General features: G+C 35.4%; 1 protein-coding gene across 4 annotated transcripts in view; it reads left to right on the top strand.

Annotated features, from left to right (window-relative positions):
- The window catches only part of LRBA (LPS responsive beige-like anchor protein), a 759,310-nt gene that overhangs the window by 107,256 nt on the left and 630,838 nt on the right, over positions 1-21,216 (top strand). For all 4 annotated transcript variants that reach the window (XM_070386647.1, XM_070386648.1, XM_070386644.1 and 1 more), the window contains exons 10-16: positions 7,861-8,058; positions 8,253-8,386; positions 10,111-10,219; positions 10,510-10,662; positions 15,123-15,291; positions 18,769-18,848; positions 20,187-20,249. In XM_070386647.1, coding sequence (XP_070242748.1) covers positions 7,861-8,058; positions 8,253-8,386; positions 10,111-10,219; positions 10,510-10,662; positions 15,123-15,291; positions 18,769-18,848; positions 20,187-20,249 — 906 coding nt within the window. The remainder of the gene's footprint in view (positions 1-7,860; positions 8,059-8,252; positions 8,387-10,110; positions 10,220-10,509; positions 10,663-15,122; positions 15,292-18,768; positions 18,849-20,186; positions 20,250-21,216) is intronic.

The following is a 21,216-nucleotide window of genomic DNA, read 5'->3' as shown; positions in this document are numbered from 1 at the left end:
CTCATGCCTCCTTCTCATAAGGATCCTTGTAGAGACTTCTCTGATGGTCCAGTGGCCAAGACTCCATGCTCCCAATGCGGGGGGCCTGGGTGTTCAATCTCTGGTCGGGGAACTAGATCCTACATGCCACAACTAAGAGTTTACATGCTAAACCTAAAGATCTTGCATGCCACAGTGAAGGTTGAGGACCCTGCATGCTTCAACTATGACTCAGAGCAGCCAAATAAATATATAAATATTAGGAAAAAAAGGAAAAAAGTATTCTTTTTAAAAAAGGACTCTTGTAATTGCATTAAGCCCACCAGATGTGTTAGTATTACTTGCTTAGTCATGTCCGACTCTTTGAGACCCCATGGACTGTAGCCTGCCTGTCTCCTCTGTCCATGGAATTCTCCAGGCAAGAATACTGGAGTAGATAGCCATTCCCTTCTCCAGGGGGTCTTCCCGACCCAGGGATTGAGCCCAGGTCTCCCTCATTGAAGGTGGATTCTTCACCGCCTGAACCACCATTCACATATTCCAGGGATTAGGATGTGGACATCTTTGGTGAGACTGGGGGAAGACGTTATTCTACCTATAGGCCTATGACTCTCCTGATTTTAATGTAACAGGGAAGGATTGGAGATAAATGGTGCTTGGAACCTTAATCTCTTTATTTTTATGAATATAGTGCATTGCAATGCTTGTTCAAAGTTTAAACAAGCCTTGCATCTCTGGGAAAATCCTACTTGGTTATAGTTTATTTTCTCATTCAGAATACCAAGGCCCAGAAAAGAACCTTAAGTGGTAAATGTATAGAAATAACTACTTATTTTAAATAACCTATGCCAGATTCTTATTGAGTTATATCCTATGTTAACAGCTTATTTGTTTCCTTATTAGTATGATCAGATACTGTTAAAACTCTACTTAAAGATTATATAAAGTGAGAAATTGATGATCACAGAATTACTCTTTGCTTTACTTATTTTATATTTTATGTGGAATTTATAGAATAAAATGTTTGTTTAGGTGTTTATTTTCCAAACTTGTATCTGCTATCTCCTTCTTGCAAAACTCAGACTTAAATTGAAGAAAATAGGGAAAACCACTAGACCATTCAGGTATGACCTAATTCAAATCCCTTACGATTATACAGTGGAAGTGACAAGTAGATTCAAGGGATTAGATCTAATAGACAGAGTGCCTGAAGAACTATGGACCGAGGTTCGTGCTGTTGTACAGGAGGGGGTGATCAAAACCATTCTCAAGAAGAAGAAATGCAAAAAGGCAAAATGGTTGTCTGAGGAGGCTTTACAAATAGCTGAGAAAAGAAGAGAAGCAAAAGGCAAAGGAGAAGAGGAAAGATACACCCATCTGAATACAGAGTTCCAAAGAATGGCAAGGAGAGATAAGCCTTCCTAAGTGATCAGTGCAAAGAAATCAAGGAAAACAATAGAATGGGAAAGAGTGGAGATCTCTTCAAGAAAATTAGAGATACCAAGGGAACATTTCATGCAAAGATGGGTACAACAAAGGACAGAAACGGTATAGACCTAACAGAAGCAGAGATATTAAGAAGAGGTGGCAAGAATACACAGAACTAACTATACAAAAAAGATCTGAATGACTCAGATAGCCATGATGGTGTGATCACTCACCTAAAGCCAGACATCCTGGAATGTGAAGTCAAGTGGGCCTTAGGGAGCATCACTGTGAACAAAGCTAATGGAGATGATGGAATTCCTGTTGAGCTATTTCAAATCCTGAAAGATGATGCTGTTAAAGTGCTGCATTCAATATGCCAGCACTCAGTATGCCAGTCAAATTTGGAAAAGTCAGCAGTGGCCACAGAACTGGAAAAGGTCAGTTTTCATTCCAGTGCCAAAGAAAGGCAATGTCAAAGAATGTTCTAACTACTGCACAGTTGTACTCATCTCACATGCTAGCAAAGTAATGTTCAAAATCTTCCAAGCCAGGCTTCAACAGTACGTAAACCTAGAACTTCCACACGTTCAAGCTGGATTTAGAAAAAGCAGAGGAACCAGAGACAAAATTGTGAGCATCTGTTGGATCATTGAAAAAGCATGAGAGTTCCAGAAAAACATCTTCTTCTGCTTTATTGACTACCCCAAGGCCTTTGACTGTGTGCATCACAACAAACTATGGAAAATTCTGAAAGAGATGGGAATACCAGACCACCTGACCTGCCTCCTGAGAAATCTGTATGCAGGTCAAGAAGCAACAGTTTGAATAGGACATGGAACAACAGACTAGTTCCAATTTGGGAAAGGAGTACATCAAGGCTGTATATTGTCACCCTGCTTATTAAACTTATATGCAGAGAACATCATGTGAAATGCTGGGCTGGATGAAGCACAAGCTGGAATCAAGGTTGCCAGGAGAAATATCAATAACCTCAGATATGCAGATGACACCACCCTTATGGCAGAAAGTGAAGAGGAACTGAGTAGCCTCTTGATTAATGTGAAAGAGGAAAGTGAAAAAAATGGCTTAAAGGTCAACATTCAGAAAACTAAGATCATGGCATCCGGTCCCATCACTTCATGGCAAATAGATGGGGAAACAGTGGCATATACTAGTTTTTTTGGTCTCCAAAATCACTGCAGATGGTGACTGCAGCCATGAAATTAAAAGACGCTTGCTCCTTTGAAGAAAAGATATAACAAATCTAGACAGCATATTAAAAAGCAGAGATATTACTTTGCCAACAAAGATCTGTCTAGTCAAGGCTATGGTTTTTCCAGTAGTCATGTATGGATGTATAAATAAAGAAAGCTGAGCACCAAAGAATCGATGCTTTTGAACTGTGTTGTTGTTGAAGACTCTTGAGAGTCCCTTGGACTGCAAGGAGATCCAACCAGTCAATCCAAAAGGAAATCAGTCCTGAATATTCATTGGAAGGACTGATGCTGAAGCTGAAGCTCCAGTAATTTGGCCACCCGATGGGAAGAACTGAGTCATTAGAAAAGAAGACCCTGATGCTGGGAAAGATTGAAGGAAGGAGAAGGGGATGACAGAGGATGAGATGGTTGGATGGCATCACTGACTCAAGGGACATGAATTTGGTCCAAGTTCTTGGAACTGGTGAGGGGCCTGAGACCCTGGCCTGCTACAGTCCATGGGGTCGCAAAGAGTAGGACACGATGCAGCGACTGAACTGAACTTACTTATTACTGTTGAAATCTATTTTTTGTGTAACCATGTTTTAGACATTTCTCAAAACTTGTTTAAAGTAGCAGAGATACAGAAAAATGTTTTAAAGATTGCAGTTAAATATGTTATAGATGGAAAATGTTGGTTCCCAAGGAAAAAAAGATGGAGTGCTTTTTTTTGTATATTCTTACTGTTTGGTGAAGCACCATATTGCTTTAAGTCCTTTGAAAGGGCATTGTTTTTATTTTAATTAATCAAATAGTATTTACTTATGCATATTATTTCCATATAGTTAACAGCTATTCCTGACATATGTCAAACAATTACTTTTGTTTAGATTTAGTTTAGTTTAGGTTTGTTAGTAGGAATCATTTACTCCCAAATTTCACATAAAATATCAAGTAAAATGTTTGTTTAGTTGTTTATTTTCAAGGCTTCTGACTGCTTATGTTAACACACTATACTTTGAACAGGATCAAAGAGTAAATTACTGTTTTTAATTGGACTTTTTTTCTGCTCCGTACTATGTTGCAAATTAATTTTGTAAACTCAAAGGAATCAGTTAATTATTTAGATTGTGTCAGTGTTTGTTTTTAGAAAATTGATCCTTAATTTCCCAAACCATTTTTCTTTTGGATTTTGATGTGCGATGAAAAGTGAATTTTATCTGATAATTGGCAGTGACCAGCTCAGTGGTTGGATTGAGAAGAAACTGCATAGTATTTCCCAAAGTTAAACTTGCAACAAAAAAAGGTCATGGTCATTGTTGGATAGTCTGCTGCCTGTCTGATCCACTGCAGCTTTCTGAATCCTGCTGGAACCATTACATCTGAGAAGTATACTCAGCATGTCAATGAGATGCACCGAAAATGTCAGCACTTATAGTCAGCATTGGTCAACAGAATGGGCACAGTTCTTTTCCATGACAACGCCCAACTGCATGTTGTACACCCAGCACTTCAACATTGAACAAATTGGGCTACAAAGTTTTGGCTCATCTGCAGTGTTCAGCTGACCTCTTGCCAACCAGCAGGAGGCAGAAAATGCTTTCCAAGAGTTCATCGGATTCCAAAGCATGGATTTTTATGCTACAGGAATAAACATATTTCTTGTTGGAAAATTGTTGATTGTAGTTGTTCCTATTTTGATTCATAAAGATGTATTTGAGCCTAGGATAGGGCTTCCTGGTGGCTCAGACAGTAAAGAATGTGCCTGCAATGCAGGGTACCCAGGTTTGATCCCTGACTTGGGAAGATCCTCTGGAAAAGGAAATGTCTACCCACTCCATTATTTTTGCCTGGAGAATTTTGTGGACAGAGGAGCCCATGGGGTTGCAAAGAACTGGACACGACTGTGCAAGTAACACTTGATCCTAGTAATGATCATTTAAAATTCATGGTCTGAAACTGCAATTACTTTTTTTATCAACCTAATAGTTGTTCCCTAGAAACATACAACCTACCAAGACTGAAGAAATAGAAATTTGAATAGATTATAACTAGTAAGGAAATTGGTAGTAATCAAAAACCTCTGAATAAAGAAAAGCACAGGACTAACTGGCTTCACTGGAGAATTCTATCAAACATTAAAGAAGACATAACACCAATTCTCCTCAACTCTTCCAGAAAATAAAAAGAGGAGGAAATACTTCCAAACTCATTTTTAGAGTCCAGCATTGCCCTGAAACCACAGCCAAAAAAAAACACTGCAGGAAAGCTACATATTAATAGCCATATCCTTATTTAATATTAATTCAGAAATCCTCAACCACATTAAAAGGATCATATCCTATGACCAGTGGGGATTTATTCCTGGAATGTAAGTCTGGTTCAGCATGTGAGAATAAATCAGTGCCGTACACCACATTAACAGAGTCAGGGACAAAAGCTACATAATCATCTCAATAGATGGCAGAGAAGGCATTTGAGAAGATTCAATGCTGTTTCATGATAAAAACACTCAACAAATTACAAGTAAAAGGAAAGTGAAAAGTGAAAGTGAAGTCGCTCAGTCGTGTCCGACTCTTTGCGACCCCATGGACTGTAGCATACCAGGCTCCTCTGTCTATGGGATTTTCCAGGCAAAGCTGCTGGAGTGGGTTGCCATTTACTTCTCCAGAGGATCTTCCCGACGCAGGGATCGAACCCGGGTCTCCCACATTGCAGGCAGACGCTTTACTGAATGAGCCACCAGGGAAGCCTCACAAGTAAAAGGAAACTCCTCAAAATGATAAGGCCATATATGAAAAGCCCACAGCTGACATTATATACAACAAAAATTAGTTGCATTTCTATACACTAATAATAAGCAATCCCAAAAGACAAGAAGACAGTAATGCCATTTATAATAGCATAAAATAGAATACTTGGGAATAAACTTAACCAACAGGATATAAGACTTGTACAGTGAAAAGTGTAAAACATAGCTGAAAGTATTAAGACATGAATTAAATGACAGGACACCTTGTGTTCATGGATTGAAAGACTTAATATTGTTAAAGATGCATACTGCCCAAAGTGATCTACAGATTTAGCCCAATTCCTATTGAAATCCAGATGGCATTTTTTTGCAGAAATCTCAAGAGTTCCCAAATAGCTAAAGCAATCTTACAAAAGAATAAGTTATTTAAAGAGTTCTTACAATTCAGGATTTCAAAACATAATATAAAGGTACAGTAATCAAAACATTTTGATACTTGCATAAAGAGAGGTACATAGACAAATGGAACAGAACAGAGTCCAGAAATGAATTTCATTTATGGTAAAATGATTATCTATAAGGATACAAAACCCTGAAATGGAGAAAGATTAATCTCAAACACTTCTTTTTTTAAACATACGGTGTTTTAAAAAGTAGTGGGATCCCTACCTTCCATGTATTAAAATTAACTAAAAATAAATTGGTGGTGGTTTAGTTGCTAAGTCTGACTCTTGCAACCCCATGGTCTATAGCCTGCCAGGCTTCTCTGTCCATAGGATTAATAGATTAAAGGTAAACATAAGACCTAACCTATAAAACTCCTGCATGAAAACAACACAGAGCTTCATGACATCGAGTTTGGCAATAATTTTTTGTATATAGCACCAAAAAAAAAAAAAAAAAATAGACAAGAAAGACAAAAATAGACAACCGTGTCTTACAATCTTTTGTGCATTGAAATTTTTTGTGCGTCAAGAAGCAGTGTGAAAAGGCAACCCACGGAATGGAAGAAAATATTCCAAACCATACATCTGGTAAAGGGTTAATAATATCCACAATATTTGATGAACTCATACAACTTAACAATAGCAACAAACTCAACTCATTTAAAGTGGGCGAATGACTCAAATAGACATTTTTTTCCAAAGAAAATATATAAATGGGCAGCAGGCATATGAAAAGAAGCTCAAAATCACTAATCATCAGAGAAATATAAATTAGAACCATAATAGACAATCACCGTATGCCCATTAGGATAAGAATTGTTAAACAAATATAAGTGTGGAGAAATTGGTTTCCTTATGCACTACTGATGGGAATGTAAAATAGTGCAACCTCTGTGGAAAGCTATATGGTGATTCTTCAAGAAATTAAAAACAGTTAATTACCACATGATTGAGCAATCATTTAAAAATTTTTATTCATTTATTTATTTTTGACTGTGCTGGGTCTTCACTAGCTGTGGAGTGCTGGGCTTACGCTCTGGTTGCAGTGTGCTGACTTCTCTTGTTTGCAAAGCGTGGGCTCTAGGGTGAGCAGGCTTCCGTAGTTGTGGTTCCTGGGCTCTATGGCACAGGCTCGGTAGTTGTGGCAAATGGGCTCATTAGTTGCTCTGTAGTGTGTGGGATCCAAACCCGAGTCTTCTGCACTGGCAGGCAGATTCTTTACCATTGAGCCACCAGGGGAGACCCTGACTGAGCAATCTTCTGTAAATGTATATGAGATAATTAAAGGGATATGAAAGAGCTGTTTGCACACCCATGTTCATTGCAGCATTATTTACACAATAGGTAAGAGGTTGTAGCAACCTAACTGTCTGTGGATGAATGAATAAAGAACATATATATATTTACAATGGAATATTATTCAACTTTAAACAGAAAAAAAAATCTGACACATGCCACAACATAGGTGAATCTTAAGGATGTTATGCCATTCACAAAAAGACAAATACTCTTTGACTTCCCTTGTTTGAGTTATGTAAAGTAATCAAGCTCATGGAACCAGAAAGTAGAATATGATTGCTAGGAGATTGGGAGTGGGATGCAGGCAGTGGAAGGGAGTTGCTGTTCAATGGGAATTTCAATTTAGCAAGATGTAAAAGTTCTAAAGATGTGTTATACAATAGTGTACTGTAGTTAACAACACTGTACTATACACTTGAAAAATATTTAAGATGGTAAATTTTATTTTAAATGTTCCTTTTAACAAAATTAAAGAAGAGAATCAAAAAAGACAAAAATAGGAAAAAACAAAACATGCTTTGTAGGACATTAAATTTTACATTTTTTTAAAATGAAAAGTTTTAATGTCAGGTTGATTTCCATTATACCTTTAAAATGAATTCAGACTACTTTAGAAGTAATAAAACATGCAGGGCTTCTCTTAATTGATATTGTTAAGAAAATGGTCGATATTCTCCTTGAATTGTTTATTTGTGATGCTTTATAGTTAGATTTTCTTTTTGTGGCATAGTATCTTAACTGTTCTACTTTTTATTCTTAGGGTACATTTAAATTCAAAGCAGAAAGTGACCTGTTCCTTGCTGAGCATCACAAGCTTTTATTGTATGATGGCAAACTCTCTAGTGCCATTGCGTTCACGTACAATCCACGCGCCACAGATGCCCAACTCTGTCTCGAATCATCCCCTAAGGACAACCCTTCGATTTTCGTTCATTCACCGCATGCACTCATGCTCCAGGTACTAGGAATGATATTTAACAATATTTCTAATGGTAAATTTTGATGTATTATTGAGGTGTATTTGGTAGCTTCTATTACAGATACATGAACTGTAACATTTTATTGTTCCTGTTATGTTTTATTTTTAATAAAATGTATTTAGTTTTTGGAAAAGAATCATTGGAATCTTTACTGTGTCTTCTGTTTTACAAGGACGTGAAGGCGGTTTTAACACATTCTATCCAAAGTGCCATGCATTCAGTTGGAGGAGTACAAGTACTGTTCCCACTTTTTGCACAGTTGGATTATAAGCAATATTTATCTGATGAGATTGACTCGACTATATGGTGAGTCCTTTTGTTTTTTCTTTCACTGATGTGAATTATTCTCATCACTGAGCTGCACAATCACAATGTTTTTTTTCAATCTTGTAAATTTGTTGTAGGATTAATAAAGAACATAAGGAAATTTGTGAGTTATAATTGTTACTACAAATTCAATTCTAATAATATTTAAATTCTTTATCAGTAGGAAATAGGGAGCTCTTCAAAAATAATGTTTTGAATAAAGTTAGGCATGGTAATAATACCAGAAATGTATGTATTTTTGCCTAAAATAAAAATATTTAAAATGGTTATTTGGCAGTAATTTCTTATGGTAAGTTTTCCTTATTTAATTATTGTTGCAGGTAACATATTGAATTTAATTATTATTGCAGGTAACATATTGAAATGTAAAATTTTTGATTATGTTACATAATAATAAGTGATTTATTTTTTTCAAAACTAAATTGCTTATTTGGCACCTTTGTCTCCTCTCTTTTAGTGTTGAGTGTAAAAAAGGGAAGAGACATGAATTCTAGGACAAGTTATTAAAATGTCAGAGAGGATGTAGAAATGAATTTTTTATGGCTATGTATCCTAGTGAAACTATTTATAATAAAATAATTATGTTTAATTATTAATTGAGTGATTTTAATGTTTTTTGTATTTTCCCTTTTTGAAATTCTCTAATTTCTACTTTTATATGCAACTTGAAGTCTACTACCAATGTATATGTTTAGTGTTTTAATAAATTTTCCAGATTATTTTTAGGCAAGAAAATGAGTTATTTTTAAAAGGAATTATGTATCAAAGCTAGTATTTATTGGCTACATTTAAAATAATTAAAATTATCCTTGACCTATTGCTCCTTCATAAAATTTTTTTGCATCCTAGTCTGAAACCTTTGTAACAGAGCTCAGTTATTTATTTTTTGATTTTTTTTTTTAACTTTTCAACTTTATTAGAATTGCTGACAGTTGAAAAATAGAAGTACTTTTGTGAAGGAGGTTGGCTGTGCTCCCTTTCCTAGTGGGAATCTCTCAGAACTTTTGAGAGGGACAAAACAGCTGGCCTTTATTCTATTCCATGCTGAGTATATAAAAGTTATGAGGTTGGAAGCATGACTGTAGTCTTACTACTTTAGATTTTTCTGTTCGGATAATGAGGAAAATACTTAAATTATTATTTGAATACTTCAGTTTGCTTACATCTTTATTTATCTTCCCCTTTACGTACTCTATCCTCTGTTCAAATGAAGCCAGTTTGAGGATTTCTGTCCTAGTCTGCTTGCTCCATATTTTTTCCATCTGTTTGGCCTCTAACTCTCTAACTTATCTAAGTTACATCCAACTTATCTAAGTTACATCCAACTTATCTAAGTTACATCCGTTTCTTAGGGCAAAGTAATAAACTTCTGTTAGCCATCTTACTACTTGTTTTTGGACATTGCTGGGTTTTCTCTATTTTGTGCATGTTTGTCATATTGTTTCAAAAGTAATTCATTTAATAATATATTTGTGATAAAGAATATGAACTAAATATTTGAGTAATAAGTCCTAATCTTACATTACAATTTTAGTCCTGAAATAATATTGGAGGTAGTTTTAGTAAAGCATCAGTTTCCTTGGAATAGAAACTTTTTATTAAGGGTAATTGAAAGGCTGTATCTATCTAACCACCTCTCCCCCATTTTTTTTAAGACAATATGGTTTTTCAAACTGTTGTTGTTTTTTTTTCCCTTATTCCAGTTCAACTTTGCTGGCTTTTATCATGGAGTTGTTGAAGAACTCAATTGCTATGCAGGAGCAGATGCTTGCCTGCAAGGGCTTCTTGGTCATAGGATATAGTCTTGAAAAGGTAAAGTATGAAATGCTTTACATTTTTTATTCTTAATTTGTAGTCCATGAAACTTGGTCTCCTAAGAAGCTGAGAAATTCTGTTTGCAAGTGTGTCTTTGGTTAATGTAAAGTTACCTAAATTAAAACAACCTGTTGCTGTTTTACCTTGCCCGCACTGTTTTATTGAATCTCAAAGTATCTTTAACTTTGAGCATGGTTTGTGGACCAACTTTTTCTGGTATTGACAGCGTTTAACTTACTTCCCTTGCTTTGTGTTGCTAGTGACCTTTGAAATATCTTCCTCTGCAGTCTTCCAAATCCCATGTCAGCAGAGCAGTACTTGAACTTTGCCTTGTATTTTCAAAATACCTGAGTAACCTGCCGAACGGGATGCCCTTACTCAAGCAATTGTGTGATCACATTCTTCTTAACCCAGCTCTGTGGATTCATACCCCAGCCAAGGTAATACATACATTGATTGTGTGCTAGTATGTTCACTACATTTTTGTACTTGAGAAGAGTGATAATGAAGAGGATTTTCTTCTATCCTTTTACATGCTGTTGTGTAAGCTTTCAGTGGAATGCATTTTTTGACTAAATGTACTTTTATTTTTAATTAATAATTGAGGATAATTGCTTTACAGTGTTGTGTTGGTTTCTGCTGTACAACAACGTAAATCGGCCATACATACATATATAACAGGGCTTTCCTGGTGGGTCAGTGGTGAAGAACCTGCCTGCCAGTGCAGGAGACATGGGTTCAATCCCTGAGTCTAAAGATCCCCTGGAGACGGAAATGGCAACCCTCTCCAGTAATCTTACCTGGAAAATCCCATGGACAAAGAACCTGGCAGGCTAAATACTCCATGGGCTCACAAAACAGTTGGATAGGACTTAGCAACTAAAGCACAAAAATACATGTGTCCCCTCTCTCTTGAACCTCCCTCCCACCTGACTAAATGTACTTTTGCAAGACAGTATTTCCTCCCTCCCTCCATCTGTCCCTCCTTCCCTAAAGCAGTAATAGCATTTTTTGAAATACAGAAATAGTATATATTTTCTTTGTTAAATAAAATGTTATTTGGGAGAGATTTTGATTTACATTTCCTTAACCATAGTTGGATTGCATATATATCTATGCGTCCTTATGTATGTATGAATGTATATACATACATATAAATTATACTCATTGTGCTCCCTTTCTCTGTGTTATACATGCATATTCCTTCCACCAAAATCATGAGCTACTGAGTTTAATTCTTACAGGAACAGCTGAAATGTCACCCTTTCTTGAAGGCTTCCATGATGTGCTGGTCTCATTTAATTATTTTAATTTCACATTAATTAAAATTATTAAACAATTATATTTTATACAGTAGTTTAGTATTATAACATCAAACCGATTGCATTAAGTAAACAAGTGAATTTGTGATAAAATATGTAAATAAAACTTTTCATAAACCCTAAAGTTCTATTAAGTTATCCTAAACATTGGATTTCCTCTCTTCCCCTCTCCTTTCTGGTTCACTTGCAAGTGTTTATCATTGTTCAGGTTGGAATAACACGTACTTACTTTAGTTGTCAGAAAAAAATGTCTGCAGACTTTTTTGCTCTTCTGGAGTCATAGTATCTTATTTTCAGCTGCTCTTTTCAGATGTTAAGGAGAAAAACAGCTGCTGACTCTGATTGCCATTTGGAAATAATCAAAGGAGGCAGCTGGAGGTTGTAGCTTTTTATCTCTGGGTTCAAATTTGACCTCTTTCTCTTCTATGACCCTCAGTCTTATTTCTTTTCAAGGATTGTTTCAAGTTACTTCTTAAACTTTTTACTAAACACTTCTTTGTCTTAACTAAGCAGCGCATTTGTAAGCCTTTGGGCCTCTTTTGATGTGGTCAAAAAACCTGCTCTTATTAGATACTTAGTTGTAGGGGAATATTTTAAAAATTTCATTATATCATTTCCTTACGTCCGTAGTATTATTGCACTGTATTTCTTACCTTTTCCTTGTTAATAATTTTCTTTAATTTCCTTTTTAGAATTTGCAGTTGATTTGTTAATATTAAACTTCAGTTTTGTTTCAGCCTTATGCTTTGTGTATCCTTGAGGGGTTATATCTAATTTTATCATAAAGGTAGTTATAACAAAAAGCAGATATAAAGTTTGTTTGACCTAAAGGTCATACAATTTGGGGGAGAAAGGAGCTTTTTAACAAAAAGAATGCAACATGTAAAATTAGGTTTAGGATTTTGCAAGGAACATGTGTAGGTGAGTGGGCATAAAGTTTAAGCTTCATTAGCTTCATGGTAAATTCACCTCTGGTTACCAAAGTTGAGGGTATGGTCGTATGAATCAATCTTTGCTTTTGGAACAGGCTGCTCCTAGTCATTTATAATACGCATTTAAGTTTGATTTGCTCAGAGACAGTCTTTTAAATGACCTAACACGAGAGATGAGTTTTCTTGTAGACAATAGTCTTTCATTTGTTGAGTGGCCGGCCTTATGGATACAGTGGTGAATAAGACAGGTCTGATTCCTGCTCTCATACACAGAATTTAGGTGTGATGGGAAAGACATTTTCATGTATTTGTGTGGCTATTAGATTATATAGAGTGAAGAATTATTCATAATCAGAATATGCATGATCCTGAGGTCACTGTTCTTATTTACCTCAGTATGTTGCTGTTCAATCCTATTAATTTGTCTTTATCTGCAGTATCATTCTCAGGAAACTGACTTTCTCCAGTTTTCCATATCTTGGTTTTTCACTTTTTGTTAGAATTCGTTCATGCTTTCAACATATCACAGTCACTCTCATCAGAACATTTCTTAGCCCCCAAATTTGTAAAGGTTTCTCTTTGTTTTCAGAATAAAGCATTAAGTCTTCATGCCAGTTCTTTCTAGGCTTTCTATATGAAAAATCAGTTATCCTCAATGGGTAAGTGGGTACCAAAAGTTATCCTAGAGCAGTGGTTCTTAATCTTGGCTGTCTATAGAATTAGTTGGTAAGGGTTTTTTTTTTTTTTTTTTTAAATGAAAAGAGAATCTCACTCCCTCTTCCCTAGATTCTGATTTAATTGGTCTGGGACAAGACCCAGACAGGTATTTTAAAAAATGTTTTCCAGGTATTTTAATGCAGGCAAGATTGAGGATGGTTGTTATAGATCTAGGGAAGCTTTTTGTGTTATCTACAATATTCTCTATTTGAAATTTCCTCTTATTGTTAGAACTATTCATCTTCAAAGCCTACCTTAATATCTACTCTAGTAGTGAAACTTTTCTTGACTCTTTTAGCTTATCCTAAAATAATTTCTCTGGCCTCTGAATTAATAGTATTTCATAGCTCTATTGCACTCGTTTTGCAGTTAATTACATATTGCCACATGAGCTTTCTTATGTTTCAGTAGGGGTATTTATTACCTTTGGTTTTTCACTTAAAATTGTGTGTATGTTTAATCTTCTCCATTAGATTTTTAGCTACTGAGGGACAGTGTCTGCACCATTGTATATTCAGTAATACAGTGCTACAAATACAGGTGAAGGTAAATATTTTCTGATTGAAATATCACACTTAAGAATTTGAATCATGTCATAGAAAGTTCTGTATATCCTCAATAACAACTAAGCTGGGGCTGTCTATTTGAACAGCAGTAGCAACATCAAAATGATGTTATCTTTCAGCAACTCTGTGGATTATAGCATGTTTATGATTTTCTAAACCACAGTTGGGTTTCTCTCGTGGTTCAGCAGTAAAGAGTCTACTTCTCAATGCAGGAGATGTGGGTTCTATCCCTGGGTCAGGAAGATCCCCAGGAGGAGGAAATGGCAACCCACTCCAGTATTTGCCAGGGAAAGCCCATGGACAGAGGAGCCTGGCAGGTTACAGTCCATGGGTTGGCAAAGACTCAAACATGACTTAGCTACTAAACAACAACAGCAAACTACAGCCATCTTTCAGACTTCGATTTTAAGGGGCTCAGAGTCTGCCGTTCTGGACCTTGTACTGTTACTCATTGACTCCCTTATTCATTTAGGCTTGTTTGTTTATAGGGCATCTGGAATATAGGCACCTAATTTTTATCTTTCAGGCTTAAAAAGGAAAATGCCCTCAGCATCTGGGAATGTCCATTATGTTTAAACATAAATACTCATTGTAAATGATCAGGAGTAGTTTCAGTTTTGGTCAAATTTCATGCCTTCCTTAATATTTTTTAGTTAATAAAGTATATCCACTAGTAATGCAGTGAAAAATTCTTGATTTTGATATGAAAGTAGGACAAAAGTGGTTTTTATTTTGTGCCAAGATTATAATTACAATCTTTGTAGTAATGAGCTGCTATAACAAAATTCTTTTTTTCTAATAAATATTTCTTAAGATAGGCTTTACATATTTTTGTATGATTTTCTTTTTTTGATCTGTTTTTTAGTTATTCCTGCTGTTTTTTTTTAATTTCTTATGAGTTATTCCAGCTACTAGTTTTCTCCAGAACAAAGACAATTTCTAGCTTTTGAGAACAATTATGCAAAGTATAAATAGTAGGTTTATTATAAAGAAGTGTGTAAGTTCATGAATAATTGCTGATTGCTAAACAGGAATCAGTTTTCTCAGCACTATAGGAACAGTGCTGCAAAAGCGCGGTGTATGTGGGATGTTTACTTCATAGTATGTGGGGGTGTTCACTTCATAGCGCTGCTGTAACAGGAGCGTTGGCCTGCTTTTGTTTTGTAAGGAGCGTGTGTGCTTCTGGGTATGTGTCAGTGGCTATATGTTGTCTGTTAACATGGAGGTTACTATCAAGCTAATTAAGCAGCTTGCTTTTTAGAACGAGTGTGGTCCGAATAGAGCAACCTGAGAGTATTACTGGAAAGAACGGTAAAATGCTGGTCTGTTTCTTTGATTTGAGCTCTTCATTTTGATTCTCTAGGTGCAGTTGACACTCTATACTTACCTGTCCACGGAATTCATTGGTACAGTCAACATATATAATGCCATTCGGAGAGTTGGCACAGTGCTTCTCATAATGCATACACTGAAGTACTACTACTGGGCAGTGAACCCTCAAGATCGGAGTGGGATTACCCCAAAAGGATTAGGTATTTCATCTCTATCTGTATATTATGTTACATATATATGCAAATTCAGGATTTTCTCTTCCCTCCTCCTTTCCCTCCCTCTTTCTTGCATTTCTTTTTTTCCTAAAACAATGCATTATTCTGAAAGTTTTTCTAAATCTTTTCATGGCAAAATTTCATTTTAATCTTGCTGATAATTTTAATAGTTTGTCCTAAATTGTGGTTGACAGAGATTAACAGCTCACTATTTTTATAGAAGAATGCTACTTTTGCTAGTATGAGTTTTTTGGGGATCAAATATGACTAGGATGATTTCTAAGGCATTGAGAATGAGAGAAAATTCTATATTAGCAACTAGTATTGATGTTGAGTTCAGTTATTCCATTGAAAGTCATTGACAGCAGTGTTTTTTGAGAGAATGGAGATTTTTTTGTAGGAGTAGGGAGTATCTGCTTCTAATAACTAATTTAAGGAAACTACAGAATTTCAGTAATTATTTTCCTGTATAATCGGAACTAACTTATTGGAAGACTAATGTTCATTATTATGTCAATAGTTCATAGAAGGGGTCAAAATAAAAATTTTGACAAATAGTGGCTTGTTTAAAGTATTGCCAAACCTGCTTAAAACTGGTTTGCATTATTGCTCATTGTTGTTCAGTCGCTAAGTTGCGTCCTATTCTTTGTGACCCCATGGACTGCAGCATGCCAGGACTCGGAAGTCTTTCACTATCTCCTGGAGTTTGCTCAGACTCACGTCCATTGAGTCGATGATGCCATCCAACCATCTCATCCTCTTTTGCCCCCTTCTCCTGCCCTCAATCTTTGCTAGCATCATGGTCTTTTCCAGTCAGTTGGCTCTTCACATAAGGTGGCCAAAGTATTGGAGCTTCAGGTTCAATATCAGTCTTTCCAATGAATATTCAAGACTGATTTCCTTTAGGATTGACTGGTTTGATCTCCTTGCTGTCTAAGGGAATCTCAAGAGTCTTCTCCAGTACCACAGTTTGAAAGCATCACTTCTTCGGTTCTCTGCCTTCTTTATGGTCTGACTCTCACATCTGTATGTGGCTACTGGGAAAACTGTAGCTTTGACCATATGGACCTTTGTCAACAAAGTGATGTCTTTGGTTTTTAATACACTGTCTAGGTTTTTCATAGCTTTTCTTCCAAGGAACATCTGCCTTTTAATTTTATGGCTGCAGTCGCCATCCATAGTGATTTTAGAGTGGTATCATCTGCATATCTGAGATTGTTGGTATTTCTCTCAGCAATCTTGATTCCACCTTGTGATTCCTTCAGTCTAGCATATTGCTTGATGTACTCTGCATGTAAGTTAAATAAGCAGGGTGACAATATACAGCCTTGTTGTACTCCTTTCCCAGTTTTGAACCTGTCAGTTGCTCCATGTCTGTTCTGTTATTTCTTGGCCTGCTTACAGGCTTCTCAGGAGATAGGTAAGGGTGGTATGGTATTCTTGTCTCTAAGAATTTTTCACAGATTGTTGGGATCCACGCAGCCAAAGGCTTTAGGGTAATCAGTGAAGCAGAAGTAGATGTTTTTCTAGAATTCCCTTGTTTTCTTTGTAGTCCAACATGTGTTGGCAATTTGATCTCTGGTTCCTCTGCCTTTTCTAAATTCAGCTCTAGGGCTTATTTTTGCTGACTATTAGAGTGTCTCCATCTTCATCTGCGAAGAATATAATCAGTCTGTTGTTGGTATTGATCATATGGTGACATCTATGTGTAGAGTCGTCTCATGTGTAGTTGGAAGAGGGTGTTTGCTATCACCAGTGTGTTCTCTTGACAAAACTGTGTTAGCCTTTGCCCTGCTTCCTTTTGTACTCCAAGGTCAAACTTGCCTGTTACTCCAGGTTTATATCGTAAAAGAGGGTTAACCAGGGTTAATAGGCTGATAGTTCCAGTAGAATTTGGTGCAGGGGCTCAGAGTATGGCCCTGCTATTTTGTCAGCTTGTCTCTCTCCATTTCCCAGTTCTTCTGTATTGGCTCTTTCCATGTAGTTTCTCTCTTTGTATTACCAAGCAGCCACCCTACCTTCATATCCCCACACTTTAAATCTAGCAAGAGTATCTGCCTGTATCGAGCATTTCCAGCAAAAGTCCTTTTAGTCTCTTTGTTGCTCACTGGCTCTGATTGCATCGTGTGTCTATCTGCATGACAGTGTTCTTCAGATTGCCCGGAAGAGGAGGCCCTTCTTACCCCCAGAACACATGATCTGAGTGTGAAGATGGGTTCAGTCCCTTTATAAGAATTGAGGGCTGTTGTTTTAAATCAGGAGATAGGTGCAGGAGAGTGAAACAATATACATTCTGATTTTTTACTCACATGCTTTGGTTGTTCATTGATTCACAAAGATGAGGTTTCATATTTGTACAATATTTTTTTAAATCCCTTTCAAAATAAACTAGATTTATTATCAGACAGTATGCTATCATTTAGAAAGCTGTGAGGACACATGAAAGTTCCATGATCTTGTTTAAGCTGGCATGTTGCAGCAGATCTAGAACCAAATCATTATTTCCTGATGGTGTGTGTCATGTACTGTCCTGGGTGTTTGCATTATATTCTGGCCTTGATTTTCTAACTGATTAGTGATCTTGGGAAAGTCTCATACTTGAGTGAGAAAGCTGGCCAAACTTTATGATTCTGTTGTAGCTCTGTAACCTTTTCTTTGTCTAGGAATCGTCATGTGGAACAAATTTTAAACAATTTTCTTCCTAGTTTAATTGATCTGTTCAGGGTCGTGTTGGTCCTGTGCTTTGGTGGTCTAGGAACTAGCTGTAAATAATGATTAGTGGGGGGAAAATTGCAGAAAATATGAGGCAAGCAAGTACCTGAGTTAGGATCTTAGGACAATGAGTATTTGGTTTCAAAAGCTTTCTGTTTGGGAATTATATGTTTCAGACATGAAAATTGACTTTAATGTGAGCCATGTGTGACCAAGGACTTTTTCAAAAAGAGAAGGAGATGTCAGAGGTGGTCAGCACGATGTTTCCCGCCTTCATGGGTGATATTGTGTTGACGTGTACTCTTTGAGGGTTTTATATTAGCTTATACAGTGGTAACAGTGGAAAAGTTTTTTCATACTAAGTTCACATGTAAAGTTTAGACTTTCTTTTGCTCTTTTTCCTTTGTAAACTTATGTTACCATAGTAAGATTCCCAGAGAGTCTTTTAAAGCTAAATGTAAATTTGTTACCTTATCTTTCTGTTTTGAGATTCCTTTGACCTTAGTCAAAAACAAATGTCTTCATTGCAGTTTTTGTGTAACTGATTTTTTACATTAGAAACACTACATATGCAATCACGTTGAGATTGAATGCTTGTTTTTTCTAGAGACATTAAACTCTTCAGGAAAGTTACCTTTATGTTCCTTATAAGTAAGTGGGAAAACTGTTGGGAATGGGAATTTTATACTTAGCTTCGAGGTTTTTGAAATACTCAATGTGTGTGCATATGTGTTTGTCTTTTTTTAAAAGATGGACCACGACCTAATCAAAAAGAAATGTTTTCTCTACGAGCATTCTTGTTGATGTTTATTAAGCAATTAGTAATGAAGGTGAGTTCACATTTCTTATCCTATAGCATGTGTTTGTTGTAACATAATTTCACATAAACCACTCTGTTGGTTTATTTATTCTTTGCTCTGTTAATGGGTTTCCAGAGTGGAAAATACTTTGAAAGGTATTTATTTCCCTGTTTGTTTTTTCTTATTGTTTCTTAGGCATATATCGATAAACATTAATGCAGAATTAGAGATTGATGATTGTAACATATATGAATTTCTGTTGGAGTTCAAGTGTATTCATACTTTGATTCAGCAAGTATTTACTGAGTTGCTAGTAGTTCCTACTAGTCTTAGACCTGGTGATACAACAGTCAGCAGAGCTGCTCAAAAGGAGGAGGTTTCATTTTTAGAGATTCCCTGTATCTGACATCCAGATTTTGAAAAATAATTTTCCTGTATAAAAACATACTGGATAGAAATGATTACATTTTGTTCCATTTCCTTCCACTATCAGTAAAGTAAAATTTAATATTATTTTTTAGGAAGGTGTTTTGGTTTTATAAGATGCCAACATATAAATATATTTGTTCTCAATATTTTATTCAGTATTTTTCTATATCATTTTATTTTGTATTCTTTATAGTTTAATGTTTTATTAGCTGCCACATAATATTGTGGTAAATGGACCTAACTGTTGGTATATCTTTCAGAATCAGATATCTTATTTCCACTTATTTAAAAATTTATCCTTTACATTGTCTCTGTATGTTCTTTCCTAGTGTGTTTTGTTTCTAATTATCTTATTGTTCTTTTTTGAAATTTCATGTTTGTTTTATGATCAATAATACAGTACCTTGAAAATTTTCATAATGCATTCATACTAAAAAGTGCAGTGTTTTTCCCACTGAAATTACTACTCAGTTTTTAGTACCTGACATTTTAACTCGGTAATTTTAGAAACTGTTCATTTCAGTCTCCAAATTTAATAGAAAAAGATAAACAGAAAAGTTATCTTCTGTATTTAAAGGAGTGATGGGTGTAATACCCTTATACTTACCTCAGTGATCGTTTCTGCTTACTTCAGGATTCTGAAGCTCTACTAGATAGGTTATCATCTATCCGTATTATAAGGCGCTGAAAACAGTGCTGACGTCTAATCTCTTTTGACTTTCTACATTGTGTTGCCTACTGCATGTCTTTAGTGCTTCCCTGAGTTTTTATTTTAGGTTTAGATTATTATTATTATTATTTTTTGGTTTAGATTCTATATTACATTATTTTTTTATGTTTATAGCAACTGACCAAGTTGGCAAATCTGTGTGTGTAATTTTCCTTTTCAAAAAAGTTTTTTATATGTAAGTATAAAATACTTGTATTATGTTTTTTAAGGATAATGGAGTAAAGGAAGATGAACTACAGGCCATTCTTAATTATCTACTCACTATGCATGAGGTAACGTGAATTTTATATGTTGGGATTTTATTTTTTGAAGTTATATTATGGGTTTTTTTAAACAAAAAAGAGTTAAAGAACTGTCTCATTAATGATGTAACTATGCCTGTACCTGTGCTCAGAATGAAGAGTAAATGTATCTAGGAACTAAGTCTTAGCAATTTATATTTAAATATTCTTTATTACCACAACATGCCTCTGTGAATAAGCTTGAGAGGCTTTAAAAAGTATTGAAATTAGATCTCATTAACCTAATAAGACTAAAGAATAACCTAATAACCAAAAAATACTTTGAGTGTATTTCCAGGTACCAGTATAATAAATGGAAAAATAGATAACAAAAATGACTACAAATGATTAGACTTTTGAATTCTTAACATACTCTTCCCGCTGATTTTGCATAATCAGATACTGTTAAATCACTCATTTATAGTTGATTTAAAATTATGTGGTTGTAAAGGAGGTTAAACAGGTTGAAATGTCTGGAGTTTTTTCCTTTAGAGAGTTGGGAAAATTTGATATATGCCCGATGTAGTCTAAATAAATAATACAATTAAATGTATTTTATGTAAGTTAAATCTGGAAGTGAATTTCATATAAAGCGTGGCGTTTATATGATAACTGATATTCCTGCGTATAATTCATGTTTTAAGAGTTAACATATTTGTTACAGCATGAGAATAGTGGCTTTTAAAATCATTAGTAGATAAGAGATGTGGTTTGGATCTGTCTTTGTTAATTGGGGCAGAAAAGAATGGGTTAAATTTCTTGGTAGCATCATGTTTGACCAAAACATTAATAATTATGATTTCTTTTTCCTCTTGAGTAGGGTAGTCTCTTTTGAGATTTTCTTGACCATTTGGGACCAAAATATTTCATAACTGAGAAACTGGAAGTCACAGTGATCTGTTACCCCGAAACTATTAAATCAGATATTTTTTGGGTCTTTCAAATCACACTTTTCCAA

Source organism: Bos mutus, chromosome 17 (assembly GCF_027580195.1).
Source record: "Bos mutus isolate GX-2022 chromosome 17, NWIPB_WYAK_1.1, whole genome shotgun sequence".
Lineage (NCBI taxonomy): Eukaryota > Metazoa > Chordata > Mammalia > Artiodactyla > Bovidae > Bos > Bos mutus.
Note: the sequence above shows the minus strand (reverse complement) of the source record. Positions and strands in the feature narration are given on the sequence as shown.